Source organism: Epinephelus fuscoguttatus, linkage group LG15, assembly GCF_011397635.1.
Source record: "Epinephelus fuscoguttatus linkage group LG15, E.fuscoguttatus.final_Chr_v1".
Taxonomy (NCBI): domain Eukaryota; kingdom Metazoa; phylum Chordata; class Actinopteri; order Perciformes; family Serranidae; genus Epinephelus; species Epinephelus fuscoguttatus.
Genome location: NC_064766.1, coordinates 37,948,371 through 37,966,599, shown reverse-complemented (window position 1 = coordinate 37,966,599; position 18,229 = coordinate 37,948,371). Strand labels below are relative to the sequence as shown.

The following is an 18,229-nucleotide window of genomic DNA, read 5'->3' as shown; positions in this document are numbered from 1 at the left end:
GACTACAGTGTTTTTTTGCGGTAAACGTAAACACGTAACATCCACCCCGCCCCCTATCCAATCAGAAACCTTCCCTGCCCCAAACCTTGCGCAGACCTGAATAAAGGCGATTAAACTGATCATTTGGAATGAATATTTCCCATGAAAACTACCTGGAAAGACTTTAATTCCGAATGATTTCATTCAGATTTATTTCATTCTGAATGAGAAGCCATCATGTAACCGCACCCAGTAACTGATATACAAATGGTCATTTTGCAGGTGAGGTGTTTTTTAAATGGAAGATCAAATGTGTAGAACCCCCAGAAATGCAAGGTTGACTAAACCCCTTAAAGAAAAATCATGTCAGAAATAATGTGGAGAGCTGGTGATAACTTTGGTAGTAATATCACATGTCACGCAGGCACACACACACACACACACACACACTCACACATAGCTAAATCGGGAGAAGCAAGGTTTTGGAGGTCCAGAGCTACGTCACTGTTCATTTCTGGGTGAATGAATGGGGTTGTAGTAGGAGTCATCCTGAATTAAATACATAAACAGTGAGTGGTCATGGCAATGGAGGCAGACAGGCTTGGGAACAATGGGGCCTTTGGCAGGATGCTGGTATCCTGAGTGTTGTGCCTGTACTTGGTGGTGAGGGGTTTTGAAGAAAAATGACCCATTGTCTCTCTCATCCTGCTTCTGAGCCTGAGCAGTGAAACGATGCCTCTGGATGCCCGCCCAGGATGACCTACCAGAAAGCATAGAATAAGCGCCTGCTTATCCACATGGACAGGTAGGTACAGACTTTAATATTCTTTTTTTCCACTGTGGTGGTGTGGATTATGCTGTTCATAGTATGAAGATGTTGTTTTTATATACATGAACAAAGGCTTTGGTTTTTGCCACCATTTAAATTCAGCTGGAGAAATAGAAGTTCATGTAACTTGAAGTGGCAGAAAATAAGTAGACTGCTTATTACATTTTTCTATTCAATCTTAAGAGAGTCCAAGTGGAGCTTAACACCGTGCTGAGAGGTTTAGTTTTAAATGCAGCCCACTATTATGTCACACTGTGTTGTCATCTCACATGGTGTTGCTGTTTTGTGTTTTATTCTTGAAAACCCAGCTGACTTTATTATGTGTTGTTTCATTCACAGATTGGACATAGGACGTTACTATGTTGCCACAGACGCTTAAATTTAAATCTGGTTGTTATTGCCTGATATCCTGTAAATTTAAATGGCACTGTTTTTGTACAGCAAAATAAAACGAAATCATAGTAAGTAAGTTTTAAAAAAAGAAGAAGCTATTTCAGTGATACAGGGTGCAAGCAGTTTAACAGGAAAGCAGTTGTCAGCCCAAAACAATAGATCCACAGCACATAAAACAGTCCTTCCTGTTTTGGCGCCTCCACGTTGAACTGTTGTAGGATTTTACATACCTCAGCTGGGTAGATGCTTTCAATGCCTTAAAATACTCTGTAAATAATTCAGCCATCATGTTTATGTAATCGTGAAGATCTGACACCGTTTTTTTTATAATGTTTTAGATCTAATGTTACTCAGTGTTAACCGGGTCATTGCTCCTGAAATCAGTAATCTTATCCTGTCAGTGAATTCGTCAGATGTTCACAGAAGTCTGGGTTATAGGTTTTCTCATTTGCTTTGAACAAAACAGTTCACACACAGGCCTTGACTGGAAGTTGCTGGTCAAAATGACGTTATTTGCAAATGCTCCAACATAATAAAACATTACAAACATTAGCAAATATTTCCATCAGTCAATACAGCTTGTGGTCAGATTAATATATTCCTACTAAACTAAATACAGCTCTGAACAGCCAGTTCAACCTTAATTTGTGTTATATGCCTGTGCTATTAGTTGGTACATTACAGAGTAAAGCTATGTGCCAAAAACGACAAGCATGAGTTGTATTCTTGTCTCCAGAGATGATTTTACTAGAGTTGACCCTGCTGCACTTTGCACCTGCACTTTTGACCTTTTTTTGAGATGCCCTGTTAAAATACTGTAAAAAACACATTTTCTAAAACAGTCTTCTTCATTTATTCTATTACATTAATTATTCATTTTTAGGTGCCTTTGGTCTCTTTTATCCATGCTTGCAAACAGCCACAGAGAGGTGACATCTTTTATATATGGATCAGGACTGACTGCTGATTGAAGAACTGTGCAAAGGAATTTCACACAGGTGCATTGGAGTATTATAATTATGCAGTAATTGCTATCAGCTGTGAATAGATGTGTGAAACCAATCAAAAAGAAAAGATCTCTGCTGTGCTGAGGAGGTGATAATAAAGATCAAGTGGAGCCCTGTCTCTCTTGTGCAAGCATTTGAGAAAAACTGTGAGTACATGATTACCATCTAGTGGATAAAAATGTCCACTGACAGAAGTAGAGAAAAATACATAAGCTACATACTAATGTGGGCTTTCAATGCAAACATACATTTAACCTTACTGAACACAGCTTTTTATTATTCCTGAAACTAGGGCCCTCTACACACAAAAACAAAAACATACACAAAATACAAATTATGTTACATCTCCTGCAAAATCAAACACTTCATTCAACCACACTTAATATTGTATTCATGCATTACAACTTTATACACAAGCACCAAATAAACAGCTCTTTCCACTTGCCACCTGCACACTGATGTGCTAAGTATAAAACACCAATATCCAGAGTCTGGGTGCAGGTGATTGGTAATTGAGTGTGGTATTTATAGCAGTGTTTAGCAAACAACATAACACATGCTTTCAATTTTGAATGATGTGTCTAATGTAGATAACAATATGTAGTTATTTGCAAAAAGTATGTTTTATAATTTTTAATTTTAGTGTTGCAGACAATGTGCTTATGGCTTGGCATACCTGATCAATAAATAGGCCACGTGATTTTCAATAACTGTGCTGCAAGTGCCAGTTTTTGTGTCTTGGCAATTGCAAAAAACAAAACAAAAAAAAGCAATATATATTCAATAGCAGTTTAATTCTATTTAGTGAATGTAGAAAATATTCCCTCTACACATTAGCAAGTAAATCTTGCAGGTTGATGTTTAGCCCAGTCTGTTACGTCTGTTAGCCAGTGCCTTTTGCTCAGCAGATTGTCTTGTCTTATCACTGGCATAATAGCTGAGCTTTAAATGTCACACGTTCACTAGTACATTATACAGTGCACATATACTGTTGTGATCTTTTGTTGCATAAGTGAACACCAAAGAAAGAGGGTGTATCGCTGTTAACAGTGTAATCCTGCAGCATTGCTACCAGGAATTCACTGAGTTGGAGAAAGGCGACTGCACCAAGGCATCTGGAAGGAGGGAGCTGCAGTAAACATATCTCTGGTAGTCCAAATGACCCTGACTAGGTCTGCTGCTCCTTTGGGCTTGCCCCAGATCAGCCCATGACATGGCCAGTTAAGACAAGATAATGTCAAAGATTAAGGCCCTGCAGCTCTGCAAGCAAAGCGCTGTTATTTTGTTTATTTGGTTGGGTAGTTGTGTGTTGGATTTTACTGCCCTGATGAAAAGCTCATCAGCAAGTGTAAAAATAATGACGGGGAATAATACAGTTAAGAAATACGTTCACCTTGTGAGCTGAATCCTCTTTTATTGATCCATCTGTTCAATTCTAATATATTGTGACTTGTCAAATACACAGCCTTAGTTTTGAATATACATCATCAACAATGCATATTATCTTATTTTTTTCTATTTTCAATGTTTGTGTTCAGTGTTTTCAATGAGCTGTCAAGATCAAATCTAAATTACTCTGCTCTGCTCATGATCTACTTTAATAATATAGGGCGTGTAAACCAGTGGTGCCCCAAGGGGGGGGTCGCTGGGTGCCATAGCTCCCCTGATACAATTACTGTAGCTCACTTTTTGAGCTTGCGCAAAGATGTTATCTAACTAGACAACCTACAGCATCTATTAGTACCAACCAGGTCGGCCTGGCTTGTCAGCAAGGGGGCTAAATAACGCACCAAAGTAAGACTAAATTTTAAAGAGGGAACTCCTGGAATGGCCACTTTAAGAGGTGTCCCTCGAACTCCCACCTTAAAGCCCCATTTCCATCAAACACTTTCGGTATGGTACCTTTGGAACCAAAAGTAACCCTGAAGACATGGTGCCTAGACCCTAGATCTGCTCAGTGTTTCCACCTGAAACATTACTCTTAGGCTCTGTCCAGCACTCACTGTATTTCATCTTAATAGATAGAAGTCTGCACCTCGTCGAGGCTGCATGCCAGCATTTTCAGAACAAAATAGAACAGGCTGCAGTGAGAGTCTCTCTCCATTGGATATTTACTAACAGCAGGTTTGTGCATTTAGGAACAACGCTCCACAACCCCCTTTGTTTTTCTCCAAGTGAGGTTTAGAATATATGCAGTTCACATTATCTGGTTAAAATCAATATATATTTTTAAACACTTGAAGATCCACTCATAACTAAAAGTGTCTGTCATCCAAGAGACAATAAAGTAATGGTCAAAGATGTCACAGTGAAATTTAAGGTGTGCTGATGGATTCACGTCATCAACTCAGTCATTAAGTAACATTACTGGCAGTCGGCCCAGTGAATTATTTTTCTCTGCCTTCAGCTACTGCAAGAAGCAGCAAAACATCCTTTCATTTTATAGTTACAGTCTACTAATATATGTAAAACTCTCAAAACCAGCCACAACTCGGCCCTGAGCAGAGTGACCATCCTCTACTGACCAATCAGACTGCAGTGTTCACAGTTCCACCTTTTAGTACCAGATCTGTGTGCTAGGTACCCCAACAGAGGGGGGACCAAACATGGGGACAGTAAGGAACGGTTCCTTTGGTACCATCCACAACTTTACACAGTGGAAACAGAGAAAAAGTGTACCAAACTACTAGCCTGAGTGTCAGACTGAAGCTCCCAGAACCTTCAGTCTGACATCACCTCCATTGAAGGCGATTTACAAGGGGGAGGGAATTTGATTTTTTCCCTAACCAATCAGTAGAGATCAACGACTCACCCAGAATCTGACGTCATTAGTATCCATGCCTCGGGGGTGCCGAAAATAAGCGAGCATTTAAAATTGTACAACAGATAATTAGTGATATTTACTGTGAAATAAGAGACCTAAGTATATCAGTACATGATTCCATAACTCTCATATTGACATCGTTTCAGAGTAGCGTACTTCAACAGCATAAGCTTAGTCCTAAAATTCTGTTATACAGTAGCTTTTGGTTTTGGTGTGCAACCCCCAAATTTTCAGTGGCCCCATCTGGCCACCCCATGAAAAAATGATGTAAAGTTTTTTTCTCAAACATTATCATCATTTAGACACTGGCTCCATTTAATCCCTGTGTTTCAGCTGAGCTACAGTTGCTGATAGCTTGCAATCAAGATAACCAAACATGGCCCCACTGTATCATGTGGACACTGGTTTGCACACTTTTTCAGTGTTGTGCTGTGAAAAATAAAACTGGCACACTGATAAATAGCTCATATCAGATGACAAACATAAATGCGACATGAGTCTTTAAGTCAGCCTGATACCTCACATAAAGCAGCACTGATGTGTATATTTAGAGTTTTTATTGGCAAATCTTTACCACCAGTATAACTGGAATCAGGGCAGTAAAATAAATGTAACCTCCGTCTGAGACAGGAAACAGACATATTCCAATGGAACAAAAACTGCATTTAAGACTATTAAAATATTGCTGTATATCCTCATTTTCTCCGGAGCTTTAAATAGTTTGACATGCATTTTAATACGGCCGAGATGTACAGTGTGTAATTAAGATTTGGGCTCCACCTGTTATGATAAATATTTTATGATGGAATACCTGACACTTGTTTTTACTCCTGTTACACATTTAAAGCATAATAACCAAATAAGTTGTTTGTGTAATTGTACAGTGGTGTCATGGCTCATTTTCAATACAAGTTGCTTTGCTTATATGTGGGAGACACAGAGCCCTGGCTGAGGGAAGTTGTTGGCATCCACCTCAAGGCTCTTCATCTCAGTCGCTTCAGTGGACTCCAGCCTTAGTAAAACTGGCACGGGACGCACTCACCCCGGGGGTAGGATAGGCTCGGCTGAGAAACTGGGAGAAAAATGAACAAATGAGATGGGACTGCCACCACTCTCAGGCTGCCTATGGGATACCCCTCCGCAGCCTGGTAAGAGCAGTTTAATGATAGTGGTAGGAGAGATGGGAGAGAGGAGGAGTCCGAGCACCAAGTTGCATGTTTTTGCTCTGGTGTCTTGTGTCACTCTTTTCTCCGAGGGGGGGGCACATCCAAGTCACATGGTGGAGCTTGATCTGTTACATAAACACAGACCTCCACAGCCCCCAGTCTGCTCGCATCAACTTTGTTCAGTAAATACAAGTGGATAAAACTCTTGTGATGACATTGGTGGCGGCCAAGGAGAGTTGTCGAGATGTTCACTCCTCCACGTTGCATCACTTCAACACTCAGCTATGCTGCAAACCCTCACAGCTCCCAGTGACCTCTTAAAGGTGAAACTGTCTGGGAAAACAAAATCATTCTCTTAAAGTATGTCTGTGATTTAGATTATACATTAAAAAAACTGCAAAGAAATACTAAATGATTCATACACAAGTGCACCAGAGCAGTTATGATTATTTGACATCATAATTGTCTTAAAAGGAAGTTTGTCTTTGTGTTGATTTGTCAGTTGTTTTTGAACAGATGTGACCATAACTGAAAAAACCTGCTCTGTTTTACATTTAACACTAAATATAACCGTGACCTCATGAATATTAAACATTCTCGTTTGGCTGTCACATGATGCCAGTCCTTGTGACAGGAGCAATGTCAAGCAGTGTCTTACAGGGAAATACAGTAACATTTTCCTGGCTCTGGGCAGTCCAATCAATATTTATCAACATGAACTACAGTTTCCCAAAGCTAGAACAGCCTGAATTGTCCGAGGACACAGGGACAACACGTACAAAACCAGAAAGTCATTGGTTTGACTGTATGCATTTGTGCACTTTTGCTTTTGCTTAAAATAACTGAGACAATTCAAATGTTTTAATGCAGTTTCAAAGACAAATTAATTGTGGGAAAAAAATCAATGACATTAACATTAACAGGATAGACTGTAATGAATCAGAAAAAACAAAATTAAAAAGAAAATAGGGGTTATTTTTTCTTCATATTAGGTTTCATTCTTTAAAACCATAAGTTGTGAAGATGGATAACTAGATTTATCATCAAATATCACTTAAACTAGTGAGCTAATATATATCTACATAGCATAGCTGCACCTCAGTAAGTGTTAATTATAAATCCCAGTGAGTGCTACCAACTGTTGAGACACATAAACACTAATTGAGTTTTAGCTGAATGTTCATTTAACGAGCCTCTCTGGACCATCTGTGTCTTTTTGATGATGGGAAGATTTTGGGTGGAGAGGAATGCACTGCGACTTGAAAACACGTGCTTATCCGTCCCTTAGGGATAGCACATGTCCAAACCCCAAATGCTCTAGTCATTCCAGCAGCATCCCCTGTCTTCTTTTCTTCAGCGCCGCACCAGGGGCGCTCGCTATGCCACATCTCCTCAGTCAGTAGGAGAGGGGAGCCCTGAGGGTGGGGCCTCAGGAGGATGAGTCCTGCAGGGCCCAGATGGCTGGCTCGCAGAGCTTTCTTTCAACCACAAACTGCTCAAACAGGAAGAGATCTAAATACAAAGACTTCTCATGTGCTTGTTCTATCTAATTCTTAGCTGCAGTTGCTTTTCTCTTTAAAGGCTCAGTGTGTAGGATTTAGGGGCATCTACTGGAACGGCATGAAATCTTCATAACTATGTTTTCATTGGTTTGTAATCACCTGAAAATAAGAATCATTGTGTTTCTGTTACATTAGAATGAGTCGTTTATATCTACATCACGACCCCAGGAAGTGTGCAGGCTTTGAAGCTCATTTTCATAATGGCCAAACAGAGTCATTACATCCCTCACTTCATGCTCTGTGGCCCAAAAAGACTTTTTTTGTATCTACTTACATGGCAAGAGAAATATCCGTAAATCAGTGGATACATTTTTTTTTGAGTCTCACAACCCCGCAAAATGACTTTCACTATCAGAGTTTGATCCATTCGGTCCAATAACATTTGGAAGGTCCAGAAAATCCACATGATTTAATCATTTTATCTCCAATCAAGTGGAAGTCTCTGGTATGCCTGTACTATGGGCCGAACAGTGCAGAAGCAGTGCCGATCATCAGGGTAATTATTATACCCGACAGTTGAACTTTTGTGGCTCTTTCACAGGAATGAACGAGGGTCTTCCTCCAATGCTGTATAGTTCTCTTTATACATCCATGTTCTACTTATGGAGCGGATCCTCTTCCACAGAGTCTGCCATGTTGTTTCTGCAGTAGCCCAGAACAGAAAAACCGAACACTGGCTGTAGATAGGGCCATTACAGTTTTCGCATCAGCCTCTATAGTTGCCCTACGTGCAAACTGCAGCCTCACCGCTAGGAACCACTACGGGTGCTTTCAGACCTGGAGTTGTCTTGCTTTGGTCTGAATAAGGGGCTAATTTTATTGCATAGTTGTATAATTGCCTAGAGTTGGTTTGTGTTCTCACGGCAGCATTTACAAGAGGACCAGATCAAATGCCTTGTGTGAGAAAGCTGCTCTTGATTGGTCAGAATTTCCATGTGGGAAAAATCCAGGAAGTAAAGCAAACGTTGAAGAAGAGTACACTCTTCTTTCTAATGTCACAGTGGAGGGACAACTACGCAGGTTGATTTTAGCGCTGCTCATCGTGGACTATATTGCTGTCATTGTTCATTTTAGTCAAAGCATACAGTTTGAAAACGAGGCGCGGCTCCAACTAGAAAACAATGTTTTGATGCATTGGATGTGCTGAATGTGCATATTAAGGCAGTACAGGAGGAGGTGCACATTAATAATCCTCCAGGACTGTAACATGCTCATGTTTAACCCAAACAATGTGTCATGTGACTGCAGTTGGTTCAGATCCAGGTCGGAACACCTTCTCACCACAAACGAACCGCACCAGAGTTCATTTGTAACCGGACTGAGACCACCTCTTCAAGAAGGTCTCTGTCGAGTTGTTTTGGTGCACACCTGAGTGTGATTGCTGTGTTCACACCTGCCCAAATGAACTGCACTGAGGGGGCAAATGAACTTGAGTTTGTTTGAACCGAACCAAACAGGACAGGTGTGACAGCACACTAATACACACTGAACCTTTAACGAAAGACAGTCTAATATCCTTACAATATATTGAGACACAGGAAATCAAGAATTTTTCATCATCATTTTAGGAACTGAGTTGAAAGTGTGATTTGATTGATGGTGGCCTCACTGATGTTGTTGAACGTTATTCTTGGCTTTATGGCTGTATACAGGTCATAATTAAGGGTTATTGAGGGCCTTGTGGAAATAACATTATAATAATATGGTCACTGTGACAATGACCAGACACATTTCATTAATGCAAGCCAGACACTACCCCGTTTATCTGTCCTCGATTAAAAGTAGTTGACTTTAGATCCCTTCCCAAACTTGACAGCAAGGTCTGGCACATACAATAAAGAGACGGAGGAATTCCTTTCCGATTTTAATCTTGTATGAATCACCTCCACATCTGTACTTTGTCGTGTTATTTCAGTCTATTAAAAAATGTAAAGAAGTGTGTGTGAGAGAGACAGACAGAGAGAGAAAGAGACTTCTGTCCACACACAGCTGCTCTTGCCGTCATGTGAAAAAAAATCCATCTCATGCGTCAAGTAACATCGTGTGCTACTGCGCTCCGCAGGCCGAGGTGAAAGCTTGAAAGTATAAACATCAAGTCGGAAAAGACGTGTAACAGGAGTGCAGAGTGCGACCTGTCCACTGCTCTGTTATCTGGCCATCTGCCTGGACGAAGGATCTAAATATTATGACACTTGATATGACTGAGCATACCTGCTGGTTACATTCTAGCGGATCTGCACTGAGGCAAGGTGGCTTATGTCTCAGTGACACTTCTGTCCTCAAACTCCCTGTCTTTGTCTACCCAAAGTTGTTTTTTCATAGCTGTCACCCACAGTAAACTCTTATGTAATTTACCGATAATATAGAGGTTGCAAATCTGCATTATACTGTGGTGGTTGTTGTGTGTGAGAGACATGAGAGGAAGAGGAGTGGATGTTAAACAACCTTTTGTGTTTTTATGTATGTGTGTGAGGTGTGCCACAAGTCGAAACATCACCAGTGAGCTACTGTTGTCTGTGTATGAATGATTGGAGGGCATGTAAACCTGCAAGACGCTGACATACATAGATGGATGGAGACATAAAGACAGAGAGGGTGAGAAAGACAGAGTAAGAGAAGCAGAGAGAGAGAGAGAGAAAGACCTTCATCATCTGTGTTACAAATGTTGCACATGAGCGTTGGGGGGAGGTTGACCGTGTTGCGATTAACACGCTCCCTCAGCTGGGTGTTCATTTCAATCTGCAGTACGATATCCTCAAGTCTGAACCCTCGGATGAGGGTCACTTGCCAGAGGAGGATTTTTTTCTGCCTCTCTGTTTTTTATGCTTCCTTCTTGGGCAGAAGGCTGGTGTAATAGAAACCAGACACAAGCCAGAATGTGAGGCATTCACAGCGGCGAGACCTCACTTCTTCACAGAGTGGGAAAACGGAATAAATAGAAGGTCTAGCCTGACCACTCCAGACATTGTTTTTGTCGTTTTTGCCAGTCTGTGAGTTATCAACAAGGCAGAAAAGGCCAGGACATTAGGTTGAAAGTGGTATTCCGTGGCTCAGACTGTGCAGGGGATATCTAAAGAGGGCACAGCAGACCTTCAGGATGGGAAATGCATGTGCAACTTTTCCAGGTGGGTTTTTCGGTGATTGACTTTCCTCCTTTCCTGTGTGATGGTTTCTGTTTAATTATCCTGCATTGTAAATGCACATGTTGCTGTGAAAACGTGGACTGTTTGTGAGGTCCTGTGTCTGGAATGACCCTGCTGAGAGATCAGCGCATACCTTTACCATAGTCTTTAAATATGAATATTCTGCAACAGACAATTTTACAAAAAGCTTCTGTTAAATTTTCAAGCAACATAAAAACAACAACACAATACGATGCATGTTTAATAATGTAAAATATATCGGGCTTTGACTGAAAAATACGTCTTAACCACACAGTATGTTCTTAACTAAATAATTTATCAAACCTTTATTTAAAAAGTGACTCTATTTTGTGTTATTTAAATATGAGTGAATATGTTTTAATATTATCTGTAACTACAATACCTCTGTAGCTTATATTGTAAGATAAACTGTATTTCTGAAACATTTAAATCCTAAAAAATATGTTTTCCCTATTCTAAAATTACAACTTGGAGTATGTTGCCTTGTGTATCTTACCACACACGTCATAACCAAACATGATCTTTGTTGCATTTACATAGCTGCTTTATCTTCAGTAAAACATAATCTTTATTTATTAAACAGGCGAGTCCCACTTAGATTAGTAATCTTTTTTTAGGAAAGACCTTGTAAACTGGCAGGAGCACTGAAAATGAATCACCGACAAGGCAGCAAGTGATCAACATAACAAGCTGTGAAACACTTTGCAAAACACATCAACAGCAGGCGAATATCTCAGGATCACTTCAGTGTTGGGGTATGATGTTGATGCCACAGCATGATACACAACACATTTGTACAAACTTAGAAGTCCTCAGTGCAGCGGCCCTCCTGTCATGCCATCCTGGGGCAGACATGACTCGCCCACCATAGGTGCCATCTGTCTCCATGTGGCTGTACCCCTCCCCAGCGTCAGCAGTGCTGGATCTGGAGGGGAGGCCTCGTGGCAGATTAACAAGCCTCTCCTGTTCACTCAGATGGCAGGGGAGATGGCGCATCCCACGCCAGGGAACACAGTGCCGCAGTCATGAGATCAACATGAGCTCTGCGGATCTGCCCGATGAATGAAGGGACAGAAGCGCTACTCCGTCTCCTCATCGCAGATTCATTCACCTCACAGAGTCAGAGGATGACACTGTGAGGTTTCATGTCATCTGTTATACTGTGTGTGACTCTTCGTGTTGAAACCGTGACCAGAGCATGTTTCTGGAGTGGCTCTCTGAGTGGAGCACACTCTTTACCAGAAGGAGCGTTTCTTATATTCAGAGCTCTGTCGGTCTCATTTTTTGTTTTCAGTCTGTCAAGCTCTTATAGTGTTAAACATTTTCTTTGGTAAACACAATAATCGAAGTGGTTGTTGTGCTGGCGGGTGTGTTTCTGATTAAGTGTTTTTCTCTTTCAGTATAATTTTCCCTTTTCTTTATCTGCCATTTCAACCCTTTCATAAACTTGAATCATACATTTTAATTTGTTTGAAATGGATACTGGAAAAACTGCATGGTGTGTGTTCAGATAGGGTGACTGAATGACATCACCCTTCTCACTGACATGAAACAACAAAAGCCATTGTTTTGTGTTTGGCTGTGCAATCAAATGAAAATGAATGTCTCCTCTACATCAAGAGGTCTCACTGTGCGGATAACGACAGCTGATGTTTGACACATTTGCAAAGTCCACAACTCCTAATTATATTGTCTGTCCACACCGGATTATGGCTGCAAGAATATAGTTACATCTTCTCAGTTTGCTGCTGTTATTAATATTCTGTGATAGTGTATTGAATATCTTTGGGTTTAGGGAGTGGTGGTCAAATAAATTACGACATTTCAGGATGTCACTTTGGTCTGTGGGACATTTTATAGATGGAAAAAATAATTGGCAGAGTAATCAATGATGAAAGCAGTCTGGGTTTGCTTTGGTTAGACACAAACAGCACGGGCATTTGATACAAGGAATAAAACTGTTTAGAGAATATACAGCTACAACATAATACTACTAGTGTGGTGTGCAGGAAGGCCAAACATATAATTGCTGATGCCTCACATCCATTACACTCCCGTCTGGGCATCGGCTTAGGGTCCCAAGAACCAGTCAGAACATATGTAAGAGGTCCTTTATTCCCAATGCCATACAGGCAGTGAACACAGAATGACTGTTTTCATAAGATGTGCTCTATGTGATCTATCTGTTTACGACAAGCTGTGATTTCAAACAAAATTACAATTCAGTAAATCACTGAATTCATCTGCAACTCATAGGTTTCACAAGTTCAAATTACTTCCTCAATAAATCCCTTCTTGGATCTTAATCACTTCTTTATTCTCTCTTTCCAGATTCTAGTTGAAAAGCTTGTTAGAGCAACATGAGCTGGAGCTTTCTCACTCGTCTCCTGGAAGAGATCCACAACCACTCCACCTTCGTGGGGAAAGTGTGGCTGACTGTGCTCATCATTTTCCGCATTGTGCTCACAGCGGTCGGAGGCGAGTCCATCTACTCGGACGAGCAGACCAAGTTCACCTGCAACACCAAGCAGCCAGGCTGCGACAATGTATGCTACGATGCCTTTGCCCCTCTCTCGCACGTCCGCTTCTGGGTCTTCCAGATCATCATGATCTCCACCCCCTCTATCATGTACATGGGTTACGCCATCCACAAGATAGCCCGAACTACAGAGGAGGATCGCAGGAAGCACCACAGGCTCCGCAAAAAGCCTCCTCCTCACACCAGGTGGAGAGAAAGCCACCATCTGGAGGATGTGTTAGAGGAGGAGGAAGATGACGATGCTGAGCCCATGATCTACGAGGATGCACTGGAGGTGCAGGAGGCCAAGCCCGAACCAATGAGCAGCACTACCAAAGACCCACCGAAACACGATGGCCGCCGAAGAATTATGCAAGAAGGCCTGATGAGAATCTATGTTCTTCAGCTCATGTCGCGAGCTATTTTTGAGATTGCCTTCCTTGCAGGACAGTATCTCCTCTATGGTTTTCAAGTTAGTCCTTCATATGTATGCAACAGGGTCCCCTGTCCACACCGAGTGGACTGTTTCATCTCCAGGCCCACAGAGAAAACAATCTTCCTCCTCATAATGTATGTAGTAAGCTGTCTCTGTCTAGTGCTAAACGTGTGCGAGATGCTGCACTTGGGAATTGGCACTTTTCGGGACACCCTTCGCATGAAGAGGAACCAGGGCCGACGAATGTCCTACGGCTGCCCGTTTTCTCGAAACATCCCAGCCTCCCCTCCGGGGTACAACCTTGTGATGAAGACAGACAAACCTAGCAGGATCCCCAACAGCCTCATCACCCATGAGCAGAACATGGCCAATGTTGCTCAGGAGCAGCAGTGCACCAGCCCGGACGAGAACATTCCTTCTGATTTGGCAAGCCTACACCGGCACCTCCGGGTCGCCCAGGAACAGCTCGATATGGCCTTTCAAACGTATCAAACCAAAAACAACCAGCAAACCTCCAGAACCAGTAGTCCTGTGTCTGGGGGGACCATGGCGGAGCAAAATCGAGTCAATACAGTCCAGGAGAAACAAGGAGCACGGCCGAAGTCAGCCCCAGAGAAGGCTGCGACCATTGTAAAAAACGGAAAGACCTCTGTCTGGATCTAGAGATAAATCTAATTTAGTAAATTAACAGTTTAAACTTTTACGACTCCAGGACTGCACTGTGGCACAGCTGGAGGATGTGTGTGTGTGTGTGTGTGTGTGTGTGTGTGTGTGTCTGTGTCTGTGTGTGTGAGAGAGAGTGAGAGAGAGTGAGAGGGAGAGAGATGTGACTTTGGACAATAACAGTTGAGAATTTCAATCACTCTAGCTGACGTACAGTACACAATTTTGGGGAATTAAAAAAAACACACATGAAGAAATGATCAAATCCAGTATCACAAATCTTGTTTGTTACTATAGTGTGTCATTTTGTGCTCGCCATAGCTTCTGGACATGGTTAACATGTGCTTACTTACTTAAACATCTCTAATTCCAGCTAAAATGTCAGAGTATAAACAGACTGCTTGGAGCTATTTATCTGATCTACCCTTGACTGCCGCTGAACTGGATTAATCTGAAGAAATCTAACTTTGTGTGTGATTGTACCCTCAATCCAAATTCAGAAACGCAGTGAAAAACACTGTACAAATGCACAATGACTCACTTCTGAAGAATGATGGTTATTGTTGGAAAGATGCAAGTTTAATATTTGGGGAAGTGTTTTTGGATGTAGTATGGATGAGTGTTGCTGGAAGCAGATTAAATGTGAAATATTTTGATAAAGATAATGAAACAGGGCTGTGTCTCTGTAGGCTCTCCTGATAAACATCTGCTCAGTGGGATGATCTTCAGTCACTGCGTGCAAAGCCTTTATCTATTCTATATTTTCCAAAGCCTTGCAGTGTCACGTTTGAAGGTGAAGAGGTAAGTGAATAGAAAATATTTTCTAAACTGATTTTCTGCAATCCAAAGCAGATGATGCATGCTTTTCAACTGGGAACATACAGTATACACATAGGCTACAGTAGAAACCCTGTCCTTAGCTATTCAATTAGCTCTACATTTATCTTATGTTTAGGCATGTTAGGTCTCGAAGATGACCGTTTCAGTTTTTCTGTCATTGAAGCAATATGTTTCTAAAAATTGGTTTCTGAGTAATATTTAATCCTGCCTTCACTGTTGTCATATTTCAAAGTGCCTCAAACTTTTAAAGACTGTTCTCGTATTTTATTCATGAAAAAATAAACTTGTTTGAAACCTCTGATTTATTGCTTTATCATACACCTCTCTTCTTCAGCGCAGTGATGGCGGTGGTGTGTTTTTGAGTCAGAAGTTAGAAGCTTGCATTACGTTTTATTTTTACAAGTATGTTTGATGGCAGGAAAGTCTCATGTTGTAACAAGAAAACATCCAATCAAAGCCTAAACCATGCTGTAGCAAACTACTCATTCAGAGTTATGTGAATTGCAATCTCAGAACCCAGTGGCTATTGTCTGATGACAGTAAACCCGCGGATAGAGAGCGCCAGGGACAATGATTTTTGTAGGTCAACGTGGACGTTAGCATTGCCTTGGTTCCTTCAACAATAAGCCAAAGGATATTGTCATTGGATTTTGGATTATTACAAAAAAAGCTTTGTGGCAAACAAAAGTTTATGAGACCTAAATTAGCATTAGCTATGACCACTCTGTGCAACACATTAGTCTCATTCTTTGTATTGGAGCTGTGTTAAATTACATCGTCCCTGTCAAATCAAGTAAATTTTAGATTCTTACACATAAGTTTCAGCAAGATAATCACCACAAATGAACACCAATTTCATGATTTTTCAAGCCTAAATGCAATTGCCAGAGAAAGCTAATGTTAGCCTATAAACTAACCACACCTGGGTCGCATGACTTCAACGTTCTGTAGTCTCATTCAGCCATTCGTTGGCAACACCTATTTACTGACATATTCTACGTCTTAGAACAAATCGTGAAAGTGTCTTAATCCCTATTCAGACGGGATTAGTTTAACATGGAGACGTGGGGTAAAGTAATTATTACCAAGGATTTTAGTCCCGTCCAAATGCGCCATGTCTGGAATCGTTACAGATCATCATGTCAGTAAAATCTATGGCGACTTTTACCTTCTGTAAAACGGTCCAGAGAAAATACCTTGGGTGATATTAATCCCATGTGAATGCGATCCTCTGTAAAAATGTATGTTAATACTTCGTCACATCCTGTTTTCAACCATTTTTCCGCGTTTACAACTAGTTTTCCGTGTTTTTTTGGTGACGGAGGCGTTTGAAGAAGCATTTAGTGTTGTCGGCAGTCGTGATAGTGGACACTCTTCTAATGATGGCAAAGCTCTTCGTGGGAGACCAATCAAAAAGGTCGAGAAGAAAGCACTTTTCAGAGCCACGAGACTTCTGGTTGTGTTAGCTAGGCCTAATATACATACGTATTGCTAAATGTAGTGTACACACAATCCTGATCATGGGCAATATTTCATATTGGGCTAATCATTAATTATTATCCTTCAGGTGATGCTTTATGCCCTGCTCCACCAACACGTCTCACGCACATGCCGACAGGGAGGTGACGCCAGGGCGCAAACTGAGTTACCACTCCCATCTCGGAATTACGGAGATTTCTTGTCCCGTGCGAATCGGACATTTATATTACAGACATCCTGTGGTAGACTGACAATAGTCCATATCCCTATGTAAAACTAATCCCGTCCGAATAGTACTCTAAGCTTGTGTTAATCACAGACCTTAATTCAGGCATCTAAACGAAAACCTATTTAAAAAAAAAACACTGACTTTGAGACAAGGGAACTGGACTTGCTAAAATGCTAATTCATTTCCGAATTTTAGGATTCATTCCTGTACTGCTTGATATTTTGGGCTGATCTGCAGCAGGAAGCGAGCCAAGACTTCCTCCTCTGTGCGCTGGTCATTTTGGCAAATCTCTCCAGATATATGAAAGCAAACACATTTTAAAAAAGCTAATATAACGCTAACTTGCTTTGAGATTATACCCAATGGGTTCCAAGACTGAACTGCTGCCAATGCGCTCCGCCTCTTCACACGGACTGTTCACCTGTTCACGCAAATCAGAACACTTCCAACACCAAACTCTGGTCCTGTTGCTAAAAGACTTCTTTATACAAACTGATTAGATTTTATTTCATGCTTGGAATGAGACATGTCTTCTGTTACTGACCACAGCAAATTTGTCTTAAGTATAAGTAAAAAGAAGCTTATGGGGCAGTCAACGGCAATAAAAACAGTTGCACTGTAATATAGTAGTAGTAATATAGTAAAGCATCAGTGCAGGAGAGGCAAATAATTTCTGTAACCTACACAATCACACAGCGTTTCCTTATCTTAAATATGGGAAAATAACATAAAAAGGGAAAAGCTGCAGTAATAAGAAAATAAAAGCATATATTTAACATACACATATTATCAACATAAGGTTTAGGGGATGTGTGTCACAAGACTGACTTATGGAGATAAAAAAACATTCTTGCATCTATTAATTATTGGATAAGTGTCACCAGGTGTGGACGTTACAAAGAAACCTGACCACAAATCTCTGAAAAATCACTATATTTTCTCTATACTCATACAAACGATCACTGTATTTCAGTAGTTACAGGCAGCCTAATTCACATACAACAATCTACATGCCAGTATAGGTTTTTGGAACATACTAATGGGCACCCACACCTGGTGCTAATCAACAAACCATTAACAGAGGGAACAATGGGAGTTTGTCCTAGCTTTGGAGAAAGACGTCAGGTCAAACTGTTTTTA

General features: G+C 41.0%; 1 protein-coding gene across 3 annotated transcripts in view; it reads left to right on the top strand.

Moving 5' to 3' along the window:
• Positions 1-15,670, top strand: part of gjc2 (gap junction protein gamma 2) — a 62,198-nt gene extending 46,528 nt beyond the window's left edge. The window contains exons 4-5 of one of the 3 annotated variants that reach the window (XM_049597637.1): positions 696-784; positions 13,256-15,670. In XM_049597637.1, coding sequence (XP_049453594.1) covers positions 13,285-14,541 — 1,257 coding nt within the window. In that variant the 5' untranslated portion in view covers positions 696-784; positions 13,256-13,284 and the 3' untranslated portion in view covers positions 14,542-15,670. Of the gene's footprint in view, positions 1-695; positions 785-10,459; positions 10,886-13,255 lie in introns of those variants that run through there. The other 2 variants (XM_049597639.1, XM_049597638.1) reach the window with 2 other exon arrangements.
• Positions 15,671-18,229: the final 2,559 nt, after the last annotated feature.